At 38.7% G+C, this 17097-nt stretch overlaps 1 protein-coding gene across 1 annotated transcript in view; it reads left to right on the top strand.

Annotated features, from left to right (window-relative positions):
- LOC128302679 (netrin receptor unc-5-like) overlaps nucleotides 1-11680 on the top strand; it is a 36143-nt gene extending 24463 nt beyond the window's left edge. Inside the window, exon 9 of the mRNA XM_053039542.1 lies at nucleotides 11668-11680. Within this exon, the coding sequence (XP_052895502.1) occupies nucleotides 11668-11680 (13 nt within the window). The remainder of the gene's footprint in view (nucleotides 1-11667) is intronic.
- The last annotated feature ends 5417 nt before the right edge of the window (nucleotides 11681-17097 follow it).

Below are 17097 nucleotides of genomic sequence, written 5' to 3'. Positions count from 1 at the left end.
ATACCGTGAAGCTGATAGTTTATTCAATTTGCTGCAGTCCATTACACACGAAGCCAAAGCTTAATGGGTCCTCTTCTAAAATGAATCGATATAAATTGATATACCTCATGAAATCTTAAAGTCAAATTTCTATCCATTTATTTGAAACTAGGATGTACGGTACAAAGTTCACTATCACCAACAAAAGCGTTGCAAAAAAATAAACGTATGTCAGAGACCAAAAAGAGTTGTTCTTCCAACCGTGGCTGAATGTACTGTTCCCGGCAATGCAGGGGTGTTTAAAAAGATTATCATACCATCTTCTCGGCCTGGAGAATTTTAATAAACCATGAACAGCGACAACAAGAATATGCCCCACTCGACGCCGCTTGATTGCTAAAAATATGCAACACTTCGGTGCATCTACCATTCACCAGGAAGACTTCCATGTGTCTCTTCATGGTTGGAATGAACATGCTAATTTACATTTCTTCCCTATGCTCTGGGGATGCTGCTGTTGTCGCTTTAGCTGGAACATTCGATGGCCATCAGACACTCAGAGCTACGCAACTCGGAGCCGAAGAGTGTTATACATTTATCTTACACAAAAGAATACGAAAGTAACGCTCATTATAGCTAAATTTCATAACTTTTTTTAAATTAGCTAATCTTTGCATACTTTATTTTGCGAACATCGACCGATAGTTCCTTTCCTTAACGTCCACTTCATAACAACAACTTAATTCACCTCACGTTCATTGCGAACTTCTCCCATCTCGCTCGTGAGTTCCTTCTCATGCGCTTTCTCATCTCGATCTCACTACGGAAGGCTCACTTTCTCACGACCTCTCTCAGCCATTTTGGATTTCTCACCCGAATCTTTCTCTCACTCTCGTGCTCCGCATCCAAACAACACTCACGTTTACCAGGAATTCAAGAGAACAATCCGTAGCATAAACTCTTTCCTTCTCACTCTCACTCAGTCTCATCGAAAACATTGAACGGGAAGGACGCGTTTCGTCGTCGCGGCCATTCAACGAGTTTCGTCTTCCTGTGGTGTGGGCTTATGCGTTTCTACAGACGGGTAACGTATCAAGTGGAAGAGGGGCCGTTTGTTGTTTTCGTTCGTGTGCCATGCGTTCTTTGCCAACCCGGTGCTGTGGCTGTGTCGTTCAAGCTTCTTGCATTGCCTCGTAGCTGTCAAGGGTTGTTGTGAATCCAAAGCAAAAGTGAAAAACCGACTACCGCCGGCAACAGTGGATGCAGTCGGTAGTGAAAATGTGCTCGGATAGTGCCTAGTTTGCTTGGTAATGTAAAATTTAGTCTCGCGCAGGTTGGTGTGAAAAGTTGAAGTGCTTCTTCAAGGTCGCTCGTCGACATTATCATATGAAGTGATGTTACAAATCCTCTCATGGGAGATATAGTGCGGCAAGTATGTGAAAAAGGAATAAAAGTAATTGTTAAAATATCCACTACCTGAGGCGGCTTCGATGAAAATGATTTGATGCAATCGTGACCGTGAAAATAATGATAGTGTACGACCAGGAGTGAGAAAGTGTGAGAAAGAGCCTCCGGAAAGATGCAACCAGTTCTTCTGCAGCGACCGTCATCCACAACGCCATTCTACGTCAGTGCGAGAATAAAAAAGTGCTAAAAGTGAAAAGATTCTTTTTGTGGTGTTTATTCAGGCGCACATTTCATGAAGAATTAATTCAAATGAAAATAATCGTACGCGTGTTTGAAATAAAAATCCCGTCTGCAGTTCACCTAATTTGACGTACTTGTTTTGTAAGTGAAAAAGATAGTGCAGTACTCGATGGATTACGAACGTCGACTGATAAATCGAATTTGGATTAGCAGCGAATGATTTATCACCTTCGGATATCTAAAACGATGATAACGTAGAATCGACTGACGAGATCGTGGATTGTGTGAAAATGGTAGGTAGTTCAGTTCGATTTGACTGCATGGTTGCTCATGTTACGCATCGTATGTCACAAAACTTTGCGTGAAATCGTGTAGTAATCTAACTTGCTATGAATGATATCTCGTGCCTTATTTTCTGTAACGATATCATGAGTTCTTCAGAATATATCTGTTCTTTTGGCTTATTAAAAGCGACTACTGTGCGTGGATCACAAATTGGATTTAGATTAGGTGGAATTTACCATCCAATAAATCCGTAAACACGACGAACACATCCCTGTGGGACGAGCAAGGAAATTGTATTGCTTTCATTCTTTGCTAAATGTCAATTCAATCAAGATTTTATTACATTAGTTTTATCAACCTTGACCGCAATGCCACCTTCCGTGATAGCAAATAAACATTCTGCTCCTATCCAAAGATCACGTTTATTTGTTCCAGCAATCTAGCATTTATACGTAAGCTCAGAAAATCAATCGAGTATGGAGCATCTTGTGGTTACACCAACGTAAAAATAACAGGCACTACAATATCTCGGAGGAAATTCCAAAGAAAAGTCAGCAAATGTCTGGGCTGCAGACGCTTCTGCTGGTTGGTGCAAGGGGAAATATTTGACTGTAGGAACCAGCACACACACATAGAGAGAAAGACCCTTTCATGTTTGCCATATGATGCGGCTTTTTTCGTACGAAGGAATGCTGGAGATGGCCTGTCTCAGCATTAGATAAGGCAACCAGGGAAGGATCAATAATATAAATGGTTACTTTCGGCCTAATTCGGTAAAAGGGAGCCTCTGTTTTACTTTGCGATTGAGCAGGAACATTTAATGGGCAATTCGCCTTTTCCCTTGTCTGTTTCGTTCGCCTCGTGGTCAACAACCCGTAAGCTCATGTGTGTTTACTTAAATCACACGATTCAGAGATAATAAACACAAAGCGATTCTGAGACTTGCATGCTGTAGATATCCACTAAATTGCACAATTTCTGGTTAATTAACCAGAAATTAGACCTGTTTTGTAAAACTCTCAATTCGGTGTAACAAACTTATTATTTATTCCGTTTTTCTCTCAATCAGTTTTCAAAGTTATAAGATCATTGAAGGTTTCAGAGAGATTTCATAAACGATCGCTCCTTGGGAGGACATGCGATCGATTTCAATCACGGCCTGTCATAGCAAACCGTCAGATTGCGGTAGGCCGCAATATTTCTTTTGATGTACGGTGTTGACCACCGTGTTGAAATCTTCGATCGCCTCACATCAACACGAACAAACTGCTCGTAAACCTATAGCCGATTTATTCCAAGTCGTGTGCAGTATTCAACACCTCATTCAGTTCATTTGTGTTGTTCATTTATGCTCTTCCCGTACTAACTTCACTGTGACAGAGTTTTAATGATACAGATGAAACTATACAAATAGCTCATATACTTTCACCGACAGACAATATCTTAATGTTCCCGTTTCTCTAACCACCGTACGGTGATTCTTCGTATTCGTTCGCGAATGCGCTCTTTTACTTTTCTTTTACGCTACTTACACGACGACCCAAATCAGCAGATTAATGTTTCAATTGCGTGATTCAATATTTGCATGTTCAATCTCCTTTTTCCTTCGCTTTTTCTCTATCTCCCTCTCTCTCCTCATCTGACATGGCGCGATGCTGCGTGATCAAGTACGCGAAAGAAAAACCTTCTATTCGGCACGCTTCATACATTGGCGAACGAATGGTATATGAAATCGCGCATTAAGTCTTTGATCTTACCGGGTGCTGCTGCCGTTTTGTACCACGGGAAGGTTTTGTAAAACGAAATGGTGACAACATTTTAGGCAAGTGTCAAGTAGCGAACTAAGTTCGATATAAGTTACGTTGGCCCGAGGTTTTTGTACACGCAACATTCTGGTTAATCAAACATTTTGATTCCAGTCATTGTACATGGAATTATAAGTTCCGTTTCATCTCGTAGCCACAATATACCACTACAAATGCAACCAAATTGGCACCGTCTTCAGCATCAAACTCGTTTTGTTATTCAGTTGTTCTATAAATGCAAATTTAAGTTATGTATGATTTGGCAAACTTTGAAAATATTTCGAGTTAATGAAGAAAAATAGGTGTAAAATATTTTAATTGAAAATTACTTACATGACTCATTTACAAATTAAAAAAACTCAGTGAAGTAGTGAGTGAAACTGACAATAAATAACTTGTATAAATCAAGAACTGCAAGATAATTGTGTGAAACTTCAAACTCTGCTACAAAGATGAAACCAATGTAAATGTAATGTGTCATTTCGCAAGTACAACCACCGGAGATAAGAAAATATGAATACAACAAAAAAATAAAACAATGCATTCTAGTCACACATTACTTCCTTACTATGAGACTAACGGATTATCATTAGTAAGCAAAGAGTCAGTGGTTCATATTATCATCATTTCATTCATTTGCGCTTCAACACATCGATCAAGCAGTATGATTGACGTTGAAAGTTCGCTAATGAAGCTATTCAAACAGGAAAGAATTTTAAAACAATCCCTTGCAACCGGTCAAGAATGTTGCTCTTGATAAGAATGTGTTGTTTATAAAGATTAATGTGCTTTCTTTTGCACTTTAATCGAATACAGCTTCACTTTGCATCAGTGTGTCTGATTCACTCAATACTTTTAAATGTGACAATGTGGCGTAATTTTTAATTCGTTCTGTTTTATACTTTATTTATTTTTTTCATTCATTTTCATTTAAAGTCTATTGCTACCATTTATTTATTAACAACGATATTCCTTTCTAAATACTGAATAAATTTTAAATACTAAAGTCTTTAATAATAACCTTGGATTAATTAATAAACTTTAAATAGAATAAATTCTAAATAACATTTATAAATAATCATTTAATTTTACAAGACCATATGATCTATAAAAAACATTTCTCAATAGTATTAGAAACTCATTTAATGTGAATGACATTGATCTTTTTAAATGACACAGATATTGCTTGTTCGAGATACCGCTTTGGTATTTTCTCGTACAACAAAATTTTTTATTAAATATAAAATTCGTTTTATCTGCAAAACGCTGACGAACAGGATTTTTGTTACAGTTTACCATCACGAACATTCCTCTTCTTCAAAGCATGTTTTTCATCAAACACGAGCACCATCTGCCGTTGTGTATTGTAACCGAGCCAGTGAAGCATGTTAACCGCGTTCGCGAACGCATCGAAGCAAAGTCACTGGTTCCGGTGCGATATCGGGTCAACCGCTGCACACACATACGAGCGGTACACAATCAGCCCGTTTGTCCAACGGTTCATCGGTTTAATTTGGGTGAGCCTACATTTGGCTCATGTGGTCAAGACGCGAACGATGACGTGAGCATATTTGAACGAAATTCACAGAATGGCGTTCTCTCCAGGGTGTATGTCAGCTGCTGCAGTTTTGGGCTTTTTTGTTGCCGTGTTTGTTCCATACGCAACACGCTTAGTAAACTGCATTATTCCCATTTGTGTCGTTTGGACGGGGGACATGCAGGATAAAGTTGTCGGTGGTGCCGAGTGACGAAAAGCAGGGATTTTGAACAAGCGAGAAGCGCTCCCTGTTTTTCCATTCCATTAACCGGCTAAGGCACGGAAGGGCGTCCTAAACATGTTTTGCATATTTGCCCACCGCTTACCGTCCTTGACGCTCATTCTCCAGCACCACACAATCGGGAGCAATTTAAGCGTGGACTCTTCCGATAGAGAAATACTTTTCCGCCATGTTTCATCCTCCATACGCACTGTTGGTTTACTCTTGAAAGCCTGTTACTGATTCTGTTATTGCTGCGCTTGGATTTGTTATGTTTCGCTGAACCACCACCGAAGCGTAACAGCGCCAGAACTTTCGCAAGGTTGCCTCTGTGCGGCCGATAGGACGTGGAGTGGGTTCATCGGACAGGTGTGGTTTTTTTATTGATTTGGTGGTTTATTATGCTCTACCGTACACTTTCCTGTCCATATTCTCTTCATTTTCATACCATTCGCGATGTGTTCATCGTAAATTGTTCCCGATTTTCAGGGTCCCGCTTATGCACCTGTACAAACTGATTCCGATCATCGTCTGCCACATCGCGTGAGACTGATGAATAAGAGTGGTTTGAACGCTACAGTACACTTTCACTTAGGGTGGGTTAACAGAATAAATTTCACCCTGTTCACTTGCTTTGGAACCCCCAAGCTTAATGGATCGAAGAAAGAACTGGACCACATTTTCGGTGCAAACAACAAACCACTAATTGATAAAGTTTGCATACAACCATGCGAGAGCGAACTTTGGGTTCATAGTTGTTTATCGTGCCTCATGCAAAGTGATGCGAATTTTACTTCATGCATTACCAAACTCACACCAACGAACGCTGCCAGCAATCGATGGAAACAGGAAAAAACGGCCAACAGCACCAATAACTTTTATTCCACCCAATTTACTCACATCCTTCCTGTTGTATAAGTAAGCGACCATCGTCTTGGAGGTACCTTTTCATCGACGCAATAAACTGTACGTTTTAATTTATTCCCTAATCCATCATGCCACAGTTCAAACCACCGGGACGGACGTGTACAATGTAATCGCGCTTCTTCAAATATTGGCAAACTTATGGCTGCTGTATACCGACATGGATGGAATTTGCGATCTGTGGAGTTCCGTTGCAGATAATTCCATAAAATAGGAATTAGGGATTAATGTAATCATCTGACCTGTATCTTTTGCTAACAAATTTCATCGAAACGTTTGAAATGGGATAAATAATATGCTGCTCAGCATTAAAACAAACATCCGCATCAGCTCTTGAGCTCACTATTTCAGAACAGGTGTTATAATGTTAAGCCGAGCAGGCACTACGTCCAACAAATCAAACTTTATTATTGTTTGCAATCTGAACTGTATTCGATTTGTGTTAAATCTTTTTTTTCCTTTTAATGTTTATTCGATTGTTCTTTAATAAATAAGTATCATTCGGTCAAATTCGATTACTTAACCAAACAAGCAAATATCAGAAAACAAAACAGGCACTATGACATCAAACATTCGACAAAACCATTTGAAAATGATGAGTTTATTTTAAAAAAATAGTTGCTGCGTGTATTACTAAAACTATTCCTCAATTGTAATTAACAAACAAAGTAAAGTAATACAAAAAAATTGAAACAAAATCATTCAGATAATAAAATTGCCGCAAATGCCATCATTTTTAGGAAAATAGCGCAAGAATCTTCATACACTACTCTTCTAGAGCCAAAATTAAACACAACTTAATTACAGGACGATATGTTACTGAACATCAAGCGACTCTTTCGATGATATTTCAGTTACTAAAAATTATTATCTTATGAACAAAGTTCAGAATATAACTGAGAAAATGCAGTTTAAGTAATGAAAGGATAATTTATCTAAGAATCGAAAAGATATCTAATTACTGAGTGAAACAACATGCTGCCATTCTAATTAAACAAAACGATGGTTGATGGAAAACATTAACAGTAGAGTGAAAAGAGTTAGGGATGATGACCAACCTCGTACCTTATTTCAGGGCGTACCATATTGCGATGGATTGGACGTAAGTTGAAAACTTCTTAGTATAGGTTCTAAGACTCTAAGGTCTAATATTGAAGCACTTGATTCACATGTTTTTTCTTCCGGTTCTGCCAATCTCATGAATGGCAAATCAAAAATTAAACTATAAGAATGCGTATAGTTGGACAGGTTTTTTTCAAGTTGTGATAAGGTCCTTTAAAATTTTCGCACAACACAGTTCCGATTTCCTTTTTTTATAAACACCAGCAACAATCCATCATGTACTTTTTAATTAAACGCTCACCAAATTCTTATCAGTTGGCCAAAAATTGAATGAAATGACAATTCAATAAAGTTATTTTTTTGCTCTATGTCACGGACCCGCAAAGATGAACGTGGTCTCTCGCTAGCTCGTGTTTTTTTTCTTCATAAATATCAATTAAGCAGTTCAACTTTTTCACCAACAATGCAACCGTTGTCATCACTTCACGATGGCATGGTTTGTGATAAGTTTTTTTGCTCTGTCGCTTTATGTACACTTTTTCGCAAATAAAGAAATCTCAATAACACGCGCACGAGAATTAGGCTGCAAAAACGAAAAAGTGCCCATACGTGTGTCCATGGAAGATAGTACAGACACAGCTAAATGTTGCTGGCACGCACTAAGCGCTGTAATCGACATTCGCATTCAATAAACAGTTCCAGTCCTATACCGTTGTCTGCATAAGCAATAAATCTTCTTATCATGCAATAAATTAACCGCTTACACCACGTCCTTCTCTTTTCTTCGGTAAGCAAACCAAAACGCACGGCTGTAGCCAGAGCGATTGATTAGAATAATAATGATGTACACAAACCGATAATCACATACTCCACCACCGTTATGAAAGGTTGGCACTTGGTTCATACTTATTGCTTTTCGTACATCGTGAACAACCCTGTTGTTCGTATCAACCGTAACATAGTTGAGCCTGATGATTGAATGGAATATGATGCTCTAACAGCTTCATTCAGTATAAATAATCCAGCTTTAACACAAAAACATTTCGGCGCTGTCTCACACCCGACTGAACTCCGAACCAAACCGATGCTCGTGACCGATTGTTTTCATCGCGCTGATATGGAAAGCAGCGTTTATGGAACCATTAACAGGGTAGTGGCAGTTCAGGGTTAAAATAACCAAAAGTCATCGTCGAGCAGAGACCACCGGAGTACTTCGAACAGAGCGCAACACGATTGGACATGATTTTGTTTATTTTTATTTTGTTATCATAAAGAATGTGTGTTATACTACACTTTAGTAGTTAGTTTTGCTACAGTGCGCAATATGAGCCACAATTGATTACTACCTTATAGTTAGTGGTTTAGATGGAACCGAACGCTTCCAACAATTTCATGCAATGTATCATCTACCCGATGATCAGATGATCCTATTTAACGAAACCCATTATTTCAATCTTGAGAAAGGTCTTTAAAATCTGCACAGACAAAGACTCTGTAACCTGGATACGACGAGGCACGTAACGAGAATGCAAATTAATTTGCTCAATCATAAATTGACCTGTTTGCTGCCCGCCAGCGATACGTAATAGGTTGCCGGTATATGCATTGCGTCGATCCTCGCCAGATAAGACCGGAGACGCAACGTCGCACCGTTGCTGGTGGGACGGACACATACACTATTAATCATACCGTGCGGCCCAACCGTGCTTCTGAAACGAGGATCGGTGTCGACAAGCTTCGCGACCAGATTGCCAATGGGTAGTCTAGGACAAGTGATCGAACGATCAACGAGACGTCAACGCCATGCGTCTAGTATGACGGAGCCGGGATCAAAGAATGATCGATGAGTGCTTCTCTGGTTCAACAATTGCGAGTCACAAGACAGTGATTAGCTGATAGAAATCTCATTTATAGATCGCGCGCGATGCGGCTACTTCTATTTAAACCTTTACTATTAAAACACAAATGAAATATCAACCGATCATGAGAGGTTTAATGATTTTGTTAATCACAACACCGTTTATAGAGTCATTTCTCTCGTTTGTTTTAACCTCAATATAAGGTTATTGCGAACAAAATGATTCATTTGAAAAGTATTTTAAATACTTTATGTGAAATAAAAATGGTTATTCATACATCTGAGTGTAACAGGAGAACAGAAGAGAGACAAAACAGTAATGCCTTGTGCAATATTCATTTTTTATTGGGGTTCTTTTTCCATTTCATAATCATTTCATATGGAACCGCATTGCATTACGCTACTTGGCGCAGAGAATCCATCTAATTGATGCAGATCATATTACATGCGAGTTACTCATCGACAAGAGACGATTTTTAAACGAAAAAGCTTAGCACAAAGCGTGCACCAGTGTAGCTCACTCTATAAGGTTTTCATCCATGTTTTTAATTCATGTTTTTGTTATTCGTTTGTAAAACACACGCGTTTCATGTTGTTGTAGTTATTTGTGTAAAATTATATGCTGTTTTTATTTTAATTTCCAATTCTCAAATTTGTGGCTAAAAATAAGTTTACCAATGGCTTCCATATTTACCCCACAACGAACAAAAATTGCAAAAACACTCTTATTCGACTATTCGTTCAAGCATTTGAAATATGTTCATTCGAGTCCTTAGGGTCATCTGAATATTTATTAGACTCGTTGCATTGGGTCGTCCCCGGTTTTACCTGACCACCGCCGGAACGTCGCATGGAAAAAGTCTCACGTTACAAAAACCGTTCACCGGTACCCGTACGTACACGTAATGTGCATGTCTGTAATTTTCTAGTATTCATGCTTCTTCTTCAATGCGCAAGAGGGTCGACGAACATCGAGCATTAACCCACAGTCTGCGGTGTCGAAACCGCATTTCAATGCCATCTGAAAAGGGGTTGCAATAAACATTGAATTATACGCCGTTGGAGGAAAACTATCGGCCCTAAAAACGTGGTAAGGTAAAACGAATGTGAAAAGTAAAAAGAACCACTTCCGGTACCGTAAAGCTAGCATTGCTAAGTGATCAATTTTAGGCAAGGGTTAGAAGTCATAAACTCTCACCTTTTGTTTCGGGATTACTATTGTTTGGCTTGCACGAAACAGCTGACGGACATTTGGAACATTTTTCAATGTGGTTGTTTCATTTCTATTCCAACAAACTACTTTAACGTTGTTTTGTTATTTGAAAGGTAGAAAAAAGGATGTAATAAACAAATTTGAAGCATAATACTAGAAAGGTTAAGACGTAAAAAATAACTTCACAATCTAAACTAGTTGCTACGAGGAACGTTACGCAACAAAAAAAACAACGTTTAATTTTTGTTGGTCTGTTTCTTCCTTTGTCCATTTCAAGAATGAAATAGGTATTCCTTTCAAAGCGAAGCATAACATATTTGTGGTAGACCGTCTTTTATACCGTACTAACGCAAGAGGCAAACCATCAACAATTCCTTTCTCAAATTTCTTCAAGCATTTATTCTCGAATAACGCGATAAAAGAATGTTGCTAGGATTCGTTATATCCTCTTACGTACTGCAAACATCAATGCGGGAAAAAAACACTCAAAAATGTTTTTTACACCGCCGACCGCTGAGGAACATCCAGGATACAATACCGACAAAATGTATCTGGGGTGCAACCCAGAACTTCACCAACCACAAAATATATTTTCGTAGAATTTATATTTTTAAATAGCGCTCTGTAATCAAGAATGTTCAAGCTGTTTTAACAAGGATCATTGTTTCTCATTTATTGTCCAGGCGGTTTGGCAGGTTTGCAAAAAAACGGTTGTAGCATGTTTCTGATCGGTTTGGAAATCTAAAAATATGTTACATTATTTGAAAGCGCAAAAAAAACCATTCTCAACATGTGTTTCTCTAAATAATGAGATTGTTACCACGTATTTCGCTGTGATTACATTCAACGAAAATGTAATCTCATTTCTTGACCGAGTGGGTGGTGAGCGAGGTAGCGCTTTCCACCGGTAAACAACGAATGACTTGAGGAAACAGCTGCAGTCCAACCCTGACGAAAGAGAACACTGAAACAACCTGTTTGAAAAATTCCAAATCTCCAAGCATAATTGCCTTTGTATCGTTTCGAGAACATTGCTACAGGTGACCGACCATATAAGAGCTTTAAAAGCTAATGTCACATAGCAATAGCAACTGATGCTCAGTAAATCCTGATTTATGGTACTTTTATTGCCTTCAGGTATGGAGGCTAGGCTACGTTTTCTTTTCTCGTTCTTCCATCGCACTCGGGATGTGGTTCAACCTGCCGACTATGTTTCGTGCATAGCCTACCGGCTGCCTTAAGAACATCAGCGTCGGCGAACAACCATAAACGATTATTTAACATCTGCCGGCGTTTATGAGCGCTAGCCGAAAGGTGAATTTTCTTTTCGGCCTATTGGAAGCTAGAACTTGTAATCAGCTTGAAGGTTTTAGTCAAATCAAGACCGCAGCCTCCCTGGCTTGAATAAGTCGTTGTAAATCTTTCTCCAGCCTTAACGTTAGACGTTTTAAAATAGAACATAACTAGGGAACGGTTTGTTGGGTCGAACCATTTAGTAAATGACCAAACATGTTTCGGAATAATCCGGAATGAAACTCGGAGCAATATTTATCAACATGTGCTATTCTCATGTTGTACAACTATGCTTAAAGTCTGCAGATTGTTTTTTTTTTTGTTATAAACCAGTTTTAGTTCCATCTCCGTTAGAACTTCTTTGAGAGGACTGCATTATGTCTGCTGCATTGTACCACATGTTTACATACTTGAAATTACTTTCCGTCGGCCAATCCATTTCGCCGACCTTTTTGGTGGGCTCTTAAATGTCACTCAAACTTGGTCTAACTCGGATCCTTTTTCCTTGTGTGATCACGGTATTATTATGATAAGAAGACTAGTTCAGTTAGATCTTGACATCTTCAGTCTAATTCGCGAAAGAGAAGCTAGTCATTATAGCGACTCATCCATTATGCTTCCACACATACAGCGCCAAAAACATTCTTCATAACATCTTCCTCTCGAATGCAGTTAAGAGGTCATCGTCAGGTTTCTACAAAATCCATGTCTCAAGTCCATAACCATGCATGTTATGCAACGGGACGATATTAATTCTATATATTCTCAGCTTCGTTCGTCGCGACGGTGGTTTAATTGGAGAAGTTTCCTCAAAATGTACAAGAATCAGTTGGGAACTAGCACACTAGCACTGATTTTTATCCAATACTGCTAAAATTTTGGAATAACTTCAAAATTTTAAAAATACCTTCTTGATAAAAAATATTTTCAGTTATTTTTTTGTATTTTTATTGGATTTTGTTCATTTTATAAAGATATAATAACATATAGCAATGTAAAATTAAAAATAACATCTTGCAATTTACGGAGACTCGTTCAAACATTACCCAATCCATTTTCTGTAAAAATATATTTTACAATATGCAAGACACCTTGTATAGAAAATTCTTAAATAGGTAAAATCATCTCCAAATATCCCAAAATGAGTAATGGGAGAATGCTTTCCACAGCTCTTATTTGTGCTTATGCTATAAACGCTGTTACCGACAAAGAATGCCGCCATTCGATAATGTTTACATAGGATAGAAAGCTCACACTTTACTGTACACTCGTGTATTTACTGAGGGCTTATTGTTACGAAACGTAAAACCGTACTCCTGCAGTTTATTTACAATGCATTACTGTATTTCACTTTCGTATTTCGGTTTTGGTTTGATTTTAATTCCCTCCGTGAATGGAATACTTTAGCATCTTACATTTTTGGTATTTTAAAACTTCAATTCAATCACATGTCTCACATGTTGCAGATCTGTGACAGCTAGTTCTCTACCCATTCCTTGATTTTGGGTGTGAATTTTAGATAATGAAGGGTTGTTTAAATAATCCTAGCGTGATGCAAGATATCCTTACCACATCAAGCCGTTACATTTGTTTGGTTCGAACGCAAAAAAACTTAATGGTACCTTAAATTAATAAAAAAACGAATCGATCAACCCTTGTCACCTAAAGCGAGCAGGCTTGTCACTAGCGTTATTCAAACGCGCTAGACTCGACTATTTCGTTTATTTCGCCTGGTGTAATGGTAAAAGTCACGAATGAGCTAGGTGCCACGTACATACTCAGGCCGGATAATGGTATTTATGTGTGGTTTCCGTTGAAGGGGCCTCTCGAAAAAGCGTCATTCCCAAACACTCACGGTTACAGCATTTATTTCACTTGAAGATGTGCGTCGGGCCCTTGACGCACTCGCATTGCCACTCTTGGCACCTTCCGTTCAATTGCCAACACACAAATCGCAAACATGCCGAAGCAATGATTGATGAGAACCATGGTGATGGGATTGCTTTTATCATTTCTCCCGATGGAATTCATGTTACACGGAGGGAAAGGACAGATCATCCGCTATGTGATATTTTTGAGTTTAGAAAACAAACCCTAAACCCCAAAAACTTCAGCCTCCGACTCTTGCGCTCTTCATTCATTCTTTTCCAGCAATGCTGTGTGAAAATCAGAGAAGATTCTCCAAGAAACTGCTGATCCCTTGGCATTGGTAACGAACCTTCGCTTTCTAGCCTGGCGCCAGCATTCTTCCCTTCGGTCGCTATATGCTTACAAACAGAAAAACAGAAACCTAGATCTCCGGGCCGTGGGTTATGGGCTAGAGAGCTGAAAAAAAAATCGTGTCATTCATTTTGCCTTCGCCGGGTCCTTTCGGTATTATCCCAGCGAAACACGACACATGTTCGTAATTCGATGCCACCGACCGATGAGCACAACACAACAAGAAACTTTGTCGCAAGAAAAGAACCGAAAGAACATCGTCTTGCACTTTTATGCCTAACTGATTTCAATAGCAAAAGCAGAATTCGAGCAGAAGTTCTTAATGCTCACTTCCCCTTTTTTTCTTATTCTTGCACAATACTGCAACTTTTTTGGCCAATTTTTCTCATATTATATCACATCGTTTTACATTTTGTATACAATTCAGTTAAATTACCTTTTTCATAATTGAATAATTTTTAGCAAATTGTTCATTGACGACCTACTAAATACAGACTATGACAAGTAGAATATTACATTTAATGTTGCCTCAAGACCCGAACGGTGACGGTTTCGTCGCGTAAGAAATGGGCGGTTTTTAGACCGCAAAGTAACGTTATTCGAAAGCAGAGACTGGAAAACTCCTCGAATTTCTATCTAAAAAATAGATTGCTATGCTTCAATGAACAAACTACCAGCCAACCTTCATCGAGAACGAATTAAAATTAGAAAACTTCCTTTCATTATACGTAAATGAGAACTATTTCGTTTGTAGAGCTAATATACCTTTAAGATTTCCTTTTTTCAATATGTATCATGCAATCCCAAGTAACAGAAGGGTCTTTTGTAAACCCTCCTGAAAAATCGATCACCGATCAGGGATTAAGCCCCATAATTTAGCGTTTTTCTATTACCATTCTTCTTGCCTTTTTCAATGTGCAGGGATATCATTCTAGCAATCAATAGTACCCTACAATCAATTGTTCAAAATGTCACGCCAGTTCATCCATTTTTTATGTAGCCCAAATGAGTTTTCCCATGGAAATAATTAACCTTCTGCTCTAGAAACTAGAACCTTATTTGCGTTATTACTCCTGCTCCAGTTGAATGTTGGAACAATTGGAATATCCATTTCATTCTTGATTATAACCTTGTAATTGGAGTATTGACAAAAAAAACTGTGCTGTAATGAAGGTTGTAGAATTCATAAACCTTCTCGTACACTCCATCAATTGTGCTTTAATTTCGACGAATTCATTGAATGTACGTTCCGGGGTGAATTTAAAAACAGGATCCGTTCGCTCCCTAATGTATCAATCAGCCTGCCCGGGCTTTATGTGCGAGTGTTATGCCTCATATAAGTTGTATAGTTAAGCTAACACGGTGGCAATCCCTTCGGGCAGAAATTGTACGACCCCTTCGTTTTACACTCGAAACCGACACCCGTGGCATTGAGTCAAATTTTGCTGGAACTTCAATCCATGCCAGGAAAAGTCGGAATCAAAGGTGCTTGAGAACTTGTGGCTCTCACACTCGCGTGTTGGTTTCTTTATCCCCTGGTTAGAATCCGATTTAAATTGCTGTACGGTAACGGGTGTTATAGTTGGTATGTAAGGCAGCAACAGCACACACAAAAAACAAGACAAAACTGAAAAGGAAGAAACCGTTGTGACGAGTTCATTTTGCATAATTCATTGCAACGTGCACCTTGTGAATGTTACAACGGGCACCATGCTGATGGAACGACGCGTTCGACGTTCGCTTCTCCTTCGAAGTTCCCTCAACGGTCGATACGGTCCTCCATCATGTCTGGAAGGTTTACCGACTGTCGGGAGCCACAGTTATTTATAGTTGTCATTAAATAATGTGTGCGGTAAATTTCTTTTTCTCTTTAAATCACCCCGTTCGCATGTAAGATGGGTTTCGCCACTCTTGATACGCCCTGTTGATACATCTGCACCCGCTCCATTATGCCATTCCATTCATGCAATTTTTATATGCTTAGCGAATTTTCTAAGCACATCAAGTGAAAGTTATTGTACAAATGGTAATAATATGTCAAGATTTGTTAAAGGTTTAGTCTCGCTTTTCCTTATAACTTCAACCAATATGCTAAATTAAAATTAAGCATATGCAGGGTTTTCTGAGCAATTGTTTTATTGCAAAAAAAAATGGATTAAATGTTCTAATAAATGTTCTGAGTTGAGAATATTACACTCAACAGAATATGTCATGCTCTGCACAGACAGAGGCTAGCTTTGCGTTTCGATTTCACTTCATTGGCTTCATATTCATCACACGGGTGCTATGATATCCGATACTTGTGCATTAACATTTTTGCTGCCTATGGTCAGCTTCTCGATATGTTAAATACATACCATAAATGCATCTAAAGTAGCGAATGTCACACGATGAAACAAGATACATTAAAATCATCGAAACCACCGCTCTTGTACCCAAACCACCCAACAAATCCGTTGCGTTTTCGCCCCTTTTTTTTAGCATTCGAAACTGGTTTAAAGCTCGCAGATCTTGGCCAGAATGGACGAGGATGCATAAGTGTGAACGACGGTTACTTCTCCTGCGCTACACTGCCATCGAAAAATGTCTTCATTATCTACGAGATATTATCAGTTCTGTTTCATCGGACATGCTTCGCTTAAATTTATTGAGCTTTGGGAAGCTTTGTTTTGGCGGTGTTAGGTTCCTTTTGGGAGGTAGCAACCATCGAACCCCGAGATTGTGCCGATAAACTTTACACCGCAATCGAGATTGGCAAACATTGGTTAATTTTTCAGTTCTCACAGTTCAGTCCATTGGTGTTTTCCCACATTGTTTTTCTTATAGAGTGAAACTTAAGTGATTGCATTATTGCTGTGCTTCATTCATGTTGAAGAAATTCAACATTTGTTTACTATTCGTGCTGTAATTACTATTGCGATAACAACACGTTGTGTTGGTCACAAAAGCAATACAATTATTGTGTTTTCTGACGTTCTAATGACTTTCGGTAATTATTTTCTAGATTTGAAATAGCGGAATATCGTACCATCTTTCTGCTCACTTCCCGAAATT

Source organism: Anopheles moucheti, chromosome 3 (genome assembly GCF_943734755.1).
Source record: "Anopheles moucheti chromosome 3, idAnoMoucSN_F20_07, whole genome shotgun sequence".
Taxonomy (NCBI): Eukaryota; Metazoa; Arthropoda; class Insecta; order Diptera; family Culicidae; genus Anopheles; species Anopheles moucheti.
The sequence above is the reverse complement of the archived record's forward strand: the minus strand, read 5'-3'. Positions and strand labels throughout refer to the sequence as shown.